The sequence below is a fragment of the Spermophilus citellus genome, assembly GCF_964194105.1.
Source record: "Spermophilus citellus genome assembly, chromosome: 9".
In the NCBI taxonomy this organism is placed as follows: domain Eukaryota; kingdom Metazoa; phylum Chordata; class Mammalia; order Rodentia; family Sciuridae; genus Spermophilus; species Spermophilus citellus.
The window spans coordinates 124,287,094-124,301,064 of record NC_138191.1 but is presented as its reverse complement, the minus strand read 5'-3'; the positions used below and the strand labels follow the sequence as shown (position 1 = coordinate 124,301,064).

General features: G+C 60.3%; 1 protein-coding gene across 24 annotated transcripts in view; it reads right to left on the bottom strand.

The window, feature by feature from the left end:
- The window catches only part of HSPG2 (heparan sulfate proteoglycan 2), an 89,922-nt gene that overhangs the window by 44,980 nt on the left and 30,971 nt on the right, over positions 1-13,971 (bottom strand). For 8 of the 24 annotated variants that reach the window (XM_081306958.1, XM_081306941.1, XM_081306949.1 and 5 more), the window contains exons 4-19: positions 10,764-10,873; positions 10,619-10,677; positions 10,196-10,356; positions 9,204-9,254; positions 8,674-8,802; positions 8,201-8,452; positions 8,008-8,127; positions 5,955-6,086; positions 5,650-5,794; positions 5,405-5,556; positions 5,162-5,308; positions 2,224-2,387; positions 1,569-1,748; positions 1,292-1,488; positions 1,038-1,185; positions 180-307 (exon numbers count right to left, since the gene is read on the bottom strand). In XM_081306958.1, the coding sequence (XP_081163084.1) occupies positions 180-307; positions 1,038-1,185; positions 1,292-1,488; positions 1,569-1,748; positions 2,224-2,387; positions 5,162-5,308; positions 5,405-5,556; positions 5,650-5,794; positions 5,955-6,086; positions 8,008-8,127; positions 8,201-8,452; positions 8,674-8,802; positions 9,204-9,254; positions 10,196-10,356; positions 10,619-10,677; positions 10,764-10,873 (2,275 nt within the window). Of the gene's footprint in view, positions 1-179; positions 308-1,037; positions 1,186-1,291; positions 1,489-1,568; positions 1,749-2,223; positions 2,407-5,153; positions 5,309-5,404; positions 5,557-5,649; positions 5,795-5,954; positions 6,087-8,007; positions 8,128-8,200; positions 8,453-8,673; positions 8,803-9,203; positions 9,255-10,195; positions 10,357-10,618; positions 10,678-10,763; positions 10,874-13,971 lie in introns of all 24 variants that reach the window. The other 16 variants (XM_081306961.1, XM_081306954.1, XM_081306943.1 and 13 more) reach the window with 3 other exon arrangements.

Sequence of the window (13,971 nt, the reverse complement as noted above, 5' to 3'; positions counted from 1 at the left end):
TACACTGTGGGCACGATGTGGCCCCTGGCCCACCTGTTCCTGATCTGCAGTGACCGCAGGAAGCCAGAGAGGGAGAGTGAGAGCCAGAGAGGCCCAAGGGCATGAGCACAGGACAACTCAGGGACCAGTCTCCCGCCTCCCTGCCCAGAGCGCGGCCCCAGCCCATACACGGGTCTGACCTGCGGGAGGCATCGATGTACGGGCAAGGGCAGGGCCGGCAGGCGGTGGCCGTGGCCTTGGTGGCATCCCCAAAGAAGCCAGCTTTGCATTTGTTGCACTGCGGTCCCTCCGTGTTGTGCTGGCAATTCTAGGAGGGCAGGGAGAAGGAGGGCTCAGGGTCAGCGGCAGAACTGGCCAGGGGGCTGGGTGGGCCTCGGAGGCCGGCCGGCTCAGCCTCCCCCATCGGGCTGGAAGTAGTTAGTCCACAGCTTTGCGGAGTGTCCCCCAGGGCAGCCAGTCTCATAGGTGGTTCCAAAGGCCTATAAGGACCTAACCGCCACCCGCTTCCACTCTGCACCCGCAGGCCAGATCTGCCCCTGGGGGCGCGCAGTCCTTTGCCCCTGGAGGGTGCTCAGGGATTCGAAGAGAGCAGTTCCGCCCGCCTCGAGCCTTCTCTTCTGTCAGCACCAACCATCGAAGTTCCTCTCTGTTCTTTTTCTTAAAAATTTTTTAGTTGTCAATGGTTGCTGAGGATCAAACCCAGGGCCTCACACATGCCAGGCAAGTGCTCTGCCTCTAAGCCACCACCCAGCCCCTCCTCCACTATTCTTAAGAAATAAAATTGACATCTACCCTTTTCCTTGGGGACGCCCCTGGAAGACCCACGCCCCACACAACTCTCTCTGGGATCAGTCTGATGGGGGCGGGGGAAGGGAATGAGAGCTTCATGTCCCTTGTCTGGACACTGTACCTCTGTCCAGGCATCTAAAGGCCATGGTAGTTGGTCTGGCAGCAATGCGGGCACAGGGAGCCTCACACCTGCCCTTGCCCCTGCCCCCTTCCTCCTCCAGCGCCAAGTGCCAGCTGGCCCTACTCACCAGACAGTGGCCATATACAGGATCACAGGAGCTGGCATGGCCATTGCAATTGCAGCCAGAGCAGGTGCCCAGGTAGGGCCCACCAGGCACCCGGGTGAAGTGGGCATCACAGCTCTCGCAAGACAAGCCAGAATAGCCGACGGGGCACCTGTGGGGGCAGGATTGAAAGAGGGGCTGTGGAAACGTCCAGGCCCGGCTGTCTCTCCTCCACCCTTGTCAGGGTCCTGGGGTCCCCGCCAGGCCAGGTCAGGCACCTGCACTCCTCTACGCTGTGGGCACGGCCGTGGCTGGTGGGATGGGTGACGGTGGTGTCCATGGTGACGTCGCTGAGCCCCACACTGGCCATCTTGGCGTTGTAAACCGTCTGCAGAAGCACGGCCTCCAGGCTCCGCAGCACCTGCAGCATCTCGGCCCGCTGCACCGGCCGGCCGGACTCGTGCACCCAGTGCTCCTGGTGGCAGCAGAGTGGCAGAATGACATGCCAGCACCTCCCAGCGCACCCCACCTGCCCTTGGCTCAGGTGCCCCTCACCTCAGAGAGCTGGACTTGGCGCTGGTTCACGGCTCCGGGCTGGGTGGGCTTGTGGCCTCGGGAGAGCAGGCGATGCCCGGCACCCACCAGGATCACGTCTGGCCGCTGCACTGGCTCCAAGAGGCCACGTGCCAGCTCATAGCGCACTTTGTAGCGCAGGGAGCCACCATAGGAGTCCACCTGGTGGACACAGGGCAGATAAGTGCAGGGCAGCTGTGGGCATGTGGTGCCCGGTGCCCCTCCATGAGCAGCCTGCCCGGCCTCTGGCTCCCCCCCACTTCTGCCTCCCTGTTGCTCCCAGAGGGCTTGGTGCTGAGCAAGGAGGCAAGAGTCCAGCTCTGCCTCTGGGGTGCTCAGTCCGTGGCAGCAGCTCCGTAACGCTGTGCCCCAGGAGGCCGAGGCGGGGACGCTCACGCAGCCTGGGTTTGACGGTGGTCAGGGGAGGCTCCCTGGATGAGAGGATGCCAGCCCTTTCCCGAGGCTGAGGAGAGTGGTGGGCAGAGATCCTGCCCTGCATGAGGAGCTGCCGCCCGGGGCTGTGCCAGGGCCCGAGCCACCTTCCCCTGGCAGCAGACGCTACACCAGCAGAGCACAAGTGGGTTCGGAGGACGGGAGGAGCGCCCGGCCTCTCCCTCCCGGGGCAGCCGGGCCGCACCTTGTTGCCCAGGAACTGCTGCGGCAGAGACCAGAAGGAGTCGTGGATGAGGAAGCGGCGCGACAGGTCCACCAGCTGGAACTCCTGCAGGGCAGGGTCGATCTGCAGCTGCGTGGAGGACAGCGGCGGCATGCCCGGCTGCGAGGGCATGGTCACGTTCACACCTGCAGGGGCGAGGGCGGGCTGAGGGCCGCAGCACGTGTCTGAGAACATTCACCTCGAGGGGCAGGAGTCTAGAAGGGTGGGCAAGTTCTAGGGGAAACCCGACTTAGAGAAAACTGTGGTCTCTCTCCCAAGTTAAAAAAAAAGCATGACAGGGGCTGGGGATGTGGCTCAAGCGGTAGCGCGCTCGCCTGGCATGCGTGCGGCCCGGGTTCGATCCTCAGCACCACATACCAACAAAGATGTTGTGTCCGCCAAGAACTAAGAAAAAATAATAATAATAAAAAAAAAGCATGACAGTTCCCCTTCCAGTCTTGACTTCCTCCCGAAGATTCAGGCAGTGCTCCCCAGGCACACTCCGGGAGGGCAGAGCCATTTTGGGCACTGCAAGATCAATGAAAGGTCAGGGGGATTCTTTGCAGCGGGACTTCTCAGAGCCTTTTGCTTGGTAAGAGATTCATGGACTGTCAGGCTTGGGGCAGCCCAGCGGGGGCAGTAGAGAGCCACGAAGGACCAAAGACCAACACTGGCTGCACCGCGCTCCAAATGCATGAGTCTGGGCAGAGGCCTCAGTTTCCCTGCCTGTAAAATGCTGCTAACAGTGGCCCATCTCTTAGAATTATTATGAAGATAAAATGAGCAAATTTAAATAGATTTCAAATGCCTAAAAACAGGTGCACTAAAGGGGTGATCAAAAACTGGCGCGCCCTGTCATCCTAGCCACTCGGGAGGCTGAGGCAAGAGGATAGCAAATTTGAGTTCAGCCTCAGTGACTTAGCAAGATCTTATCTCCAAATAAAAAATAAAAAGGTCTGAGGTTGTAGCTCAGTGGCAGAGTGCTCACCTAGCACGTGAGAGGCACTGGGTTCGATCCTCAGCACCACATAAAAATAAATAAAATAAAGGCATTATGTCCATACACAAATACAAAAAATAAATAATAAATAAAAATAAAGGGCTGGAGACGTACCACGCTGGTTGGTGGACCTCTAGCAGATGGGGAGCCCGTTGCTCCCCAAGGCCGTCCTGGCTGGCTCTGGACAGATTTTTTTTTTTTTTGTACCAGGGATTGAATTCAGGGGCACTCGACCACTGAGCCATATCCTCAGCCCTATTTTGTATTTTATTTAGAGACAGGGTCTCACTGAGTTGCTTAGCACCTCGCTTTTGCTGAGGCTGGCTTTGAACTCATGATCCTCCTGCCTCAGCCTCCCAAGCCACTGGGATTATAGGTATGCACCACCATGCCCCACTATCTGGACAGTTTTGACTCTTAGAAAGTTCTTCCTTACACTGAATCCACATCTGTCTGTCAAAAGCATCAACACTTGATCCTGAACATGGAGAAATCCAGCCCCTTGTGCAGAATGACCACACAGCCCCTGATCCAGGCTCCACCACCCAGGCCCTTCTTCTCCTTCCTGGGGATGCTTTCAGGGCCCCTCCTCCTTCTCAACCCCCCCACACAGGCCACCTGCTTGGTTTGGAATCCTGGCTGCCCTGACCATCCACATTCCAACCAGATAGCCCTGGTTTCCTGCTCTGCCTGTAAATAGTGTGTGACCCCGTGAAGCCCGACAGCCTGCCTGCCTCCCCGCCTCCTCTGGCCTCCAGCTTTCCATTTGAAATCCCCAAACAGCCCTGAGCGAGCAAACACTACTGGCCGTTCTCTGATTGGCCACGTGAAGCCAAGGTGCCAAGTGCGTGCTCAGCAAGGGGGGCCGTTAGTGGTCTAAACACAATGGAGGGCAGCTGTGGGAGGCTCCATGCGACCCTCTGTGGTCCCCAACTGAAGAAGTAGCACGTCAGGCAAGATTCTTTGGGGGCTCAGTGCACAAGGAGCGACCCCTAGACCTGCGCGCAATTCTCCACGCTGCAGGAAGGGAACAAGGCTCGGCAAGGAGGGGCTGCCTGACGTGGGGGGGGGGCAGATGGCACCACTGAGACCTGAACCCAGGTCAGCCTGATGTCCTCTTAGCCGCCCAGCCAACCTGCTGTCAGAGTGACAGAGGATCAAGTTCCACTGCTGGCCTTTATATTTGGGGAAAAAGTCCCAGAGGAGGAAAATGACTGGCGCACTGTCACCCAGGCAGTAGAGCAGGGCAGCCCTGGGCTGGGAAGAGGCCAAAGCCTGGGCTGTCATACTCCAGCGACCCCCGGCCCCTCTCAGACTCAGAACAAGGTTGTTGAGAACTAAGATGACAAAATTTCCAAAGTATCGACTACCTACCTGCCTGGGACCAAGTACTGTCCTACGTGACCTACATGACCGACCTTCAGGCCTTAGAAAAACCTAGGAGTGACTGATGCTCCCCTATTTATAACCTAATGATGTGTCTACTTATTATTTTGACACAGGGTCTCCACAAGTTGCCCAGGTTGGTCTCAAACTTGCAATCCTCCTGCCTCGTCTCCTGAGTAGCTGGGATACAGGCGAGGTGGTGCGGGCTCACACCCCCATTTTGTAGATGGACAGACTGAGACACAAGCTGGTAAGGAGACCGAGGGCGCGCAGGCAGCAGGATGTGCAGCAGGAGACTGGCCCCCCGTCTTCTCCGTGGCCGGGAGCGTCCCGGACCAGGTGTGGTGTGGCTTTTCCTGAGTGTTTGCTTTTCCTGAGACGCCTCCCTTGCGGGGCCCAGTATTTCTTCAGCAACCCCGTGTCCCTCCCTGCCCGCTGGTCCTGGTCTGTCCAACACATACTGGCCCCCACGTGCCCTCTCTGTGTCCACCGGGGTCTGGAGCCGCGTCCCACAGCACCCGCCCACACACGCACCCTTGAAGTCATGGGGCTGGTCAAACCGCAGCTGGATCTGGTCCCGGAAGCGACTGCTGCTCTGGCACACACTGGTGACCCCAAAGCAGAAGCAGGGCAGGCAGGAGGCGCTGGGCTCCAGGTAGAAGTGTCCATCGGGGCAAGGGCCTGTGGGGCGGCAGGGCAGGGTGGCAGGTGACCCTACGCCACCGGGCGCTGGTGCCCCTTCCCGCCCCACCCCCACCCCCGCCCCGGCAGCGGCACCTCGCTGGGGGATGAGCTCCAGGACTCCGTCGGGGATGCCGAACACCATGCCTCGCGCGTTCATGGCCTCACAGGTGTAGGCGCCCTGGTCTGCTTCCTTCACATCGTGGATGGTCAGTGTGCCACGGCCACCCTCGGTGGTCATTGTCACCCTGGTGGGCCCAAGACAGTCGTGGGTCAGGCCTGGGCCACTGGTGGCACTGCTTCTATACCCTTGGCACCCCCACTTGGGCCCAGAGTCACACCTGGGATGAGAGGGGATGTGGCCCCAGTTGAGTCTCCAGTTGATGATGGGGGTGGGGACACCAATGGCCACACAGGTGAAGGTCACTGTCTGACCCCGGGAAGCCTGGATCAACTCCTGGGGAGGGGTCACCACCTGGGGAGGCACTGGGAGACGGGAGCAGGAGTGAGGGGTCGGAGGAGTGACACGGAGAGGAAGGGTCCCCGCGGAGCCCAGAGGGGGAGGGGCAGTGGCTGGGCCTGGAGAAGGGCCAGCAGAACCCTGCCCAGGGCCAGGCCCGCATCTTGCCCCCAGGTCCCTGCTCACTGCAGCCAAACTCGTCGCTGCGGTCGGGACAGTCGCTCTCCTCGTCACAGTGGAAGCTGGCAGGGATGCAGGCGTTGGTGGAGACACAGCGGAACTCCGTGGGCTTGCACACATCCTCAGAGTGACCGGCAGCTGGGGGACAGAGTGGGTGGGGGTGTGGGCACCAGGGCACTGCCCACAGGCGGCTCCCCGTCCCCTACCCACCTCAACACCCTCCTTGCCACCTTCCTCAGAGGTCCCCAAGGTCACTATGTCATCTCACCTTGGTGAGCTGCCCTTACCAGGCCCGGCCACTGCTGCCACATCATGGCCAACAGTGTCATGTCCAGCAGGACACAAGTCTGCCACCAAACAGCTCCTTACACACCCGCCTCCACCACTTAATCCACTGCATTCCCCAAAACGGACCCTACCCTGCACGTCAGAGCCCAGCAGTGTCACCCAGGCTGCTGAGGCGTGGATGTTTGTCCTGCAAAGGCTCATGGGTTGGGAGTCTGGTCCCAGTGTGGTGATATGGACCTTGAAGAGCTGGGGCCTAGGGGCTGGGGCTGGGGCTCAGTGGTAGAGCGCTCGCCTAGCAAGTGAAGGGCCTGGGTTCATCCCCAGCAACACATAAGAAATATATATATATATAATAAAGTTACTGTGTCCAACTACAACTAAAAAATAAATATTAAAAAGAGAAGTGGGGCCTACTGGGGGTCCTTGGGCCCTCATGGGGGTACCCTGGGAGGGACTGCGGGAGCCCAGTCTCTCTCTCCTGTTTCAAGATGTGAACTCTTCCTCCCACACATGCTCCTACATCTGCTAGGAGATGATGCAGCCAAGGGGGGTCCTCTCCAGAGCCCACATGATGCTGGCTGGACTTTCAGCCTCCCAAACTGTGAGCTAAATAAACCTCTTTTCTTTATAGCTAGCCTGCCTCATGTACTTCATTATAGTGACGAAATACAGACCAACACACCCAGACCTCATATATTCAGTCACCCTCTGTTACAGAAGTGCCACCTTGAATAATCAAGACCCTCAAAGAGGCTGGCACCTGCAAATATAGGTAACCCATACTGCTCTCTCTATGAGCCTCCCCACCTGGGTAACTGTCAGATATCAGCAGTGTCCAAAGCATTGTCAAGAGGAATAGGTGGTGGATAGATGGCGGATGGGAGACAAATAGATGGAGGGCTGGAAGATGGAGAGAGGACGGATGGGTGGACGGTGGCCTGCGTGGGAGGGAGGACGCTGGGTAGCTGGTAAATAACTGGCTGTGGCTCTGGGTGGCAGATGACAGGCAGGAGGCTGGGTGAATCAGGGGGTAGATGGTTGAACGAATGACCAGATAGGCCAAGAGCCGGATGATGGGGAAGCAAATAACAGAACCAGCCTCAGGTGAGAAACCTCTAGGCCTGTACCATGGTCCGACAGTGTCTGACATTCACGTGTTGGAAACTGAATCCCAGCCCACAGCCCAAGAGGTGGGACCCTGAAGAGGTGACTGGGTCCCAAGAGCTCTGCACTCAAGCATGGGCTACTGCTACCATCCCAGGCGTGGGCTGCTATTAAAAAGGATGGCTGGTCCCCTCTCATTGTCACTCTGATGCCTTCCTCCATGTTAGGCTGCAGCGAGGAGGCCCTCACAGGCTGTGGTCCCTCAGTCCTGGATTTCCCAGCTTTCAGTGCTGTGAGTTCTCTAAACTGTTTTTGCTTATAAAGCACCGAGTCTCAGGTGATCTGTTACAGCAGCAGAGAATGGGTAAAGCCAGCCCATAGGGGAAGACTCTGATGCACACACACATCAAGGTCCCCATCATCAAGGGGACCAGGCGGATCAGCCCTCAGTCATTCATCTGACCCCCGTGAAAGCCAGGAGCAAAGAAGAGACTAAAGACCACAAAGACTAAAGGTAGGTGCCCAGAGCAGGAGTCCTCACTGCTTGATGCCTACGCTTGGGCCTGCCCAGCATCAGGGAAGGTGGCACCCTGTGAGGCAGAGGTGCAGCAGGAGTGGGCTGGGGTGGGTGGGAGCAGGGGTGCCACCCAGACCCTGGGACACTCACGGCAGTCGGCCTCGTCCGTGTGATCCTCGCAGTCAAAGTCGCCATCGCAGCGCCACAGCTTGAGGGCACAGTGCCCATTTCCACAGGCGAACTCGTTGGGCTCACAGGGCGGCGGGGGCTCTGTGGGCAGCAGGCGGGGTTCAGCAATGGCTCCCCCAGCACCCCACGCCAGACCCCCGCACCCCTCGCTCACCGCAGCCCAGCTCGTCGCTGCTGTCCTCGCAGTCCTCCTGCCCATCACAGAGGTAGTCCTTGGGGATGCAGTGCCCACTGTGGCACATGGCCTCTTGAGGCCCACAGGGCCCGGGGCTGTCTGGACTGGGCAGCAGAGGATGGGGAGCAAGGGTTTCTGGTGGCCTCCGTGTGGCGGCCGCCTCTGGCCTGTGCAGTTGAGGTGTCGCCTCCACCACTGATGGCCCGGTGCCCAGCTCCGGGACAGGCTCCTCTGTGGACAGAGCCCTTGGTGTTGAGCCCCCCGTCCCTCAGACCCTCCCTCATCCCTCAAGCCCACTCCCTGCCACGCTTAGCACCCCAGCCCCGACTACCGACACCCTTCCCTGTCTCCCTGGGCCGGAACCAAACTCTCACAGCCCCAGATCGACTCTGGGACCCGGTCATAGGCACCTGACCCTCCACAGCCACCTGTGTCCCCAGACAGTCGCTCACCACAATTGAGCTCATCGGACATGTCCCTGCAGTCAGGTCGCCGGTCACAACGATACTCCAGGGCCACACACTCATTGTAGCTGTGGCAGGCAAACTCGGCCTCGGTGCAGACCCTGGGGAGCTGGGGCACTGTGGGGGTGCAGGGAGTCAGGGCGCAGGCGGGAGGCTGCGGGGCGTGCGGCAGATGGCACGGGCACCGCGTGGCTGTGAGTGGGCTTGGGCGCCCAGCATCAGGCCACTGTGGCAGACATGGCGGGGACAGGAGCACTCAGTGGACACACCCACAGCACGCACAGGCACGGGACAGTGGCAGTGGCCTCATCCACCCCCACATGGACCTACACACACTGACATGCCACACACATGCAGGCACTGCGCGCACACGGCGGGCCACAGGCCTGGCCAGCAGGGACAGGGAGGGCGAAGGCAGCCGCAGGCTCTGCCCGGCCACCAGGCCTTCGCCCTCCTCCCCTCCGCCCGTTACATTCTCTAGGTGTCCCGCTGGACCCCAGCCGGGCTCACACTCTCACCTGGTGTCACTGCAACCCCCACAGCGGCCAGCGGGGGTGGGGGGGTCTGTGCTGGAAAGGAAGGTGTGGTCAGCAGCCATCCCACCCGAGGCCTGGCGCTGAGGGCCCGGCCATCCCACCCTCCGCCTCCAGCCAGGACTGGTTGAAGCTGGGTGAGGAGGGCGGCCCAGCCATCTTCAGGCCCAGGTCAGGGGATGCCAACCAAGCAAGCTTGGTCCTGGGGTCAGTGCAGAGGGTGATAGTTCACTGTTCTCCTGGTTGGGCTAAGCCATGGCAGGAACGGAGTTTGTCCTGTTGTGGGTTCCACTGAGTCAGAGGGAGGTGACATGTTGGAGCCTCTCCAGAGAGGAGATGGCTGGGAGTCAGAGCTGAGAGGAAGGAACTGAACTCGCATACGGAAGACTAGACTGCGGTCAAAATGGGAGTCCGAGTCGTGACCCTGAGCAGGAGGGCCAGGCTTCCGCGTCCAACAACTGTGCCACTTTGGCCAGTTTCCTGTTCTCTCCAAGCCTGTTCTCACCCGGTCACATGCTATGGCCGCAGGGTTTGGTTTCCATTCTCGCCCCTCCACTGTCTGCCTGCACGGTGTGGACGAGCCCCCTCCTTCCTGGGCCTCAGCCTCCTCATCTCCAAAATATGAGGACCCTGTTTCCTAGGGACTGCTAAGCAGCCTGGATGCAAGGGCCTGGCATAGCCTCGGTGCTCGGGAAACAACCGTGGCTGGATGCAAGTTTGTGGTGGTGTGGACAGTGGACAAATGTCTGCACGGGGTGGGCAGGAATGGGGGCTGGTGGGTGCACGTTGAGCATGTAGAGTTCCGCCCCAGCCGACACCCCGCAGGGCCCATGGGGCAGCTCAGGAGGTAGTGAGCTCTCTGTGCCTAGTGGAGGACAAGCCCAAACCAGGAAAGCTCACAGTGGAGACACCAAGAGGGGACCCACTCAAGTCTAAGAAACCAGAGCAGGTGACCCCAAGTCCCAGAATAGGCTCACCTGTGCCCAGGCGTCGGAACTGGAATCCTTGGGGGGAGGTGACATAGGAGTCGATGGAGCCCCTGGAGATGACCGTGTGCAGCACTTCCTGAATCTGAGCCCCGTCCGAATTCCCTTCTGAGCCCACGTCCAGCTCCACGAAGACCCAGCCGTCCAGCTCCCTGGGGTGGGAAGGGGCAGGGGCAGGGGGAGAGAGAGGCCTGTGTTCTCGGCTTCTCCATTCAGCCCCGCCAGGCCCAGGCCCCATCCAGCACAACCTGGGCCCAAAGCAGGGCCATTCAGTGTCCAAATTCCCCCCCTCCAATTCCTGACCTTTCACCCCAGTGATTCTCCCATCAGGCCTTTTGCGCCCAGGCTCCTCTGCCACCTCCTTGGCCCCTGCAGGCGCCCCAGCCCCACACAAGCCCCAGGGACCCTTCTCACTTGATGAATACCACGCTGACCACCTGGTCTCCCGGGATCTTCAAGTACTCCGACTCCAGCTGCAGAGGGACACGGCACCGTCAGCCCCCGGCGCCTTCCCCTGCCCACCCGCCATCCGCAGGGGGCTCCCCGACCCTCCACTTGCCTTGTCCACCACAGCCTCGGACACCTCCCGGAACTCCCTGGAGCCTGCGTCCTCCAGCCGAGGGCTGTACTCGATGGAGTGGGTGAAGTTCACCAGGGCCCGGAAATAAACTGGAAAAGAGGGGAGGCCTGCCAACGTGAGGGCCTGGCCTGGCATGTGGGGGCCTCCGGCTGCTGGATGGATGGCGGAAGGGGGAGCCCTGGAGGCCCCCCACAGGCTGACAGAAGCCTGTGAGCCCGGCCCAGCTCGCCCATGGAACCCAGGCTGCGACGGCCTGTGGCCTACCCAGGGCTCACTGCAGAGGCCCCAGCCCGACAGAGGGGCTTCAACTAAGAGGGCAAACGGGCTGACCCAGAACCCAAGTGACAGTGCAGAGACCCCAGGGGCTCAGAGGAAGGCTGAACAAGGCACGTGGCTTGCACACAAGGCTGGCCCGACACGGATTCCCTGTGTGTGACAGGGATGTGCCTCTCCAGCCTGGCTGGTCCCCTCATCTGTCCAATGTGGCTCAGCCATTGCCTCCTCCAGGAAGACTGCCCGAGCTGCCCTGGTTGGCCAGGGACCCTCCTCGGGGCTCCCACAGCACCCTTCCCCTGCGCTGCTCAGGCCCTGATGGGTTACACGTGGACAGTAACAATCATGGGTCTTTTGTTTTGATTTTTTGAGACAAAGTCTCTTGCTCTGTTGGCCAGGCTGGCCTTCCTGAGCAGCTGGGATTATAGGCACGACCCGCTGTGCCCAGCGGAAATCACCGTTCGGGGTCAGCCACATCTCGGCACCGACTCCATCTCTGGGCTTCTGTTCCGGTAAAGTGGGGGTGTCAGCCGCATGTACCACTGGGTGCCACAAGAAGCTAAATGGTGCTGCGCTCACCACACCCCTTCCTGGGCTCACGCACAGTCTCTGAAACAGAGTGATCTCTCGGGCATCAGAAACCCAGGCCACTTTCTCTCCCTACCACCTGACGGCTCCACGGGGGGACCCTCGGCTCTCTCCCACCCCTGAGCCCCGGCACGTGCACAGTGTGAGCACATGGCAGGGGGTTCTAAGTGACTGCTGAGAAAACTCACGTCATCCTGGTGTGAACACACACAACCATTCTTCCTTCAGCACTTACTACACCTAAGACACTTGGTAGTCACTGCATTTTACAATGCTCTTGAGTTCCGATGTGTTACAAAGACAAATGAAATTCAGTGGCAAATGAGTCACACACACAGACTAGTCCACAGTCAATGCTGGATAAATACCGGCTGACTCAATTCATACCCTAGGGCTGCGGTACACACAGATGGGTGTATGTGTACGCACACACGAGTGCGTGCGTGCGTGCGTGCGCGCACACACACACACACAATCGTTTCTTGAGCACCTACTATGTACAAAATATTTTTATGCATGAAATCTAATACTGCTTGTGAATGAAGGTATAAATTATAAATTACCAAGTAGCTGTGAGTCACCAAGGACTCTTCAGTGGGTATGGAGGGCTCAGAACACAGCCTGGCACCGAGTGGGTACGCTGCACCGGAGGCCGTGCGGCTCAGGAAGCCTCTGGAGCTCAGCTGCCCGTGACAGCCCTGTGACCCTAGGCAAGCACCCCGCCCCTCCATGCTCTCAGCCCCCACCTGGAACCTTAGGTAAGAGCAGTGCCCACATGAGGGCTGGTGCCAACAGCATGGGGGCGTGGCTGTGATTATAACCCTGACTTCAGGACAAACCCAGGACGTAGATCTGGCTTTATTTCTTCCCATCCAAGAAAGATATCCATCCCCTTAACAAGTCCACATGGAGGGCCCACTGTGCGCCCAGGAGATGTCAGGGCAGGAGAGGCAGCCTTCTGTCCCCGTGGAGACCACTCTCCAGCAGGGACAGAAAGGAAACTCAGGAGAAGAGCAGGGACGGGCGCCACAGGAGCCGACAAGGAGGGTGGGGGAGGGGGGCTAGGGAGGCCGAGGCAGAACAAGCCCAAGTGCAAAAGGCCGAGCGGGCAGTGGGCTCAGAGAGGCTGCAGACACGGGCAGAGCGGGCAGACGCGTGCGGGCAGGCGGCACAGGGAGCAGCAGGGGTCTTCCACCTCCCCCTGGCCCCCAGGCCCAGTGGTGCGCAGCCCGGAGCCAGGACTCTCTCCCTGTGCTGCCCAGGTGAGCGCCCTGGGCTGGTTCGCTGAGCAGGTCAGGGGTGGACTTCCACCCTGAGCCAGGACGCTCTTGAAGGTCCGCTCAGAACCACAGCCACCGGCCAGCAGGGCTGGGCTCTTGGGTGCTGGGTGGGTGGGGCTCTGTGGGCCAGAGCGTGGGGGCTGCAAGCTCAGCCACAGAGGCCTCTTGTGAGCCGGCACAGAGGCCCATTGAGAGTCCCCCACCCCGGCCCCTGGCCTCAGCCCACAGCCCAGTGCAGGCGAGGAGGCCGGGCCTCTGCCCAGGAATGTACCCACTCCCAGGGGAGGGGGCCAGAGCTCCACAAAGCCCCTTTCTACTGGGGCCTGGGAAGGGCCCCGACTCTCCAGCCTGACCCCTTCCCTCCCTTCTCCCAGGCCCGGGGCAGGTCAGGGCAAGCCCTGGGTCTCCAGCCTGAGCTGCTGTCCTGCCACTGTGCCTGAGCATCAGGCAAAGGTGAGGCCTACTTCCTGAGCCCCGGAGCTGAAGAGGCAGAGCAGCTAGAGGCGGAGGCCTGGGGGTGAGCAGGCTCAGCCAGCCCTCTCCCTCCTGCCTCCTTCCCACCCTACCTGAAGCAGAGGCAGGAGCGGAGGCCGGAGCAGCCCTGTGCTGAGGTGGACTAGGACACGCTCTGTCCACCCTAGGCCTGAGCAGGCCACCCCACCAATTCCCAGTGCTCCCCAGGCCCAGCAGAGCTCCCCAGGCACCCTGGGTCCCCTAGTGAGCCTGGGGTCGGCCTGTCCTGAGGTAGACACAGGCCTCCTGTCAGCTGGGAAAGGAGAACAGGAGAGCAAGGGAGGGGCCGGAGGGAGGACGAGGAGGGGCCCAGGGCTGACGGACGAGACCCCTTATCAGACTCCACAACCATCATGCCAGCACAGAGAGGGGGAGGTGAGAAGCAACTGACATGGGAGATGGAGCGACCCAGAGACAGAGACAGAGGAGGCAGGGGTGGGGAGCAAAGGCAGAGGGGAGCCGGAAATGCAGAGTGGCGGAAGCTGGGCAAGCAAACACTGCAGCGCAGAAAAGAGCCCAAGGCAGGAGGAGAG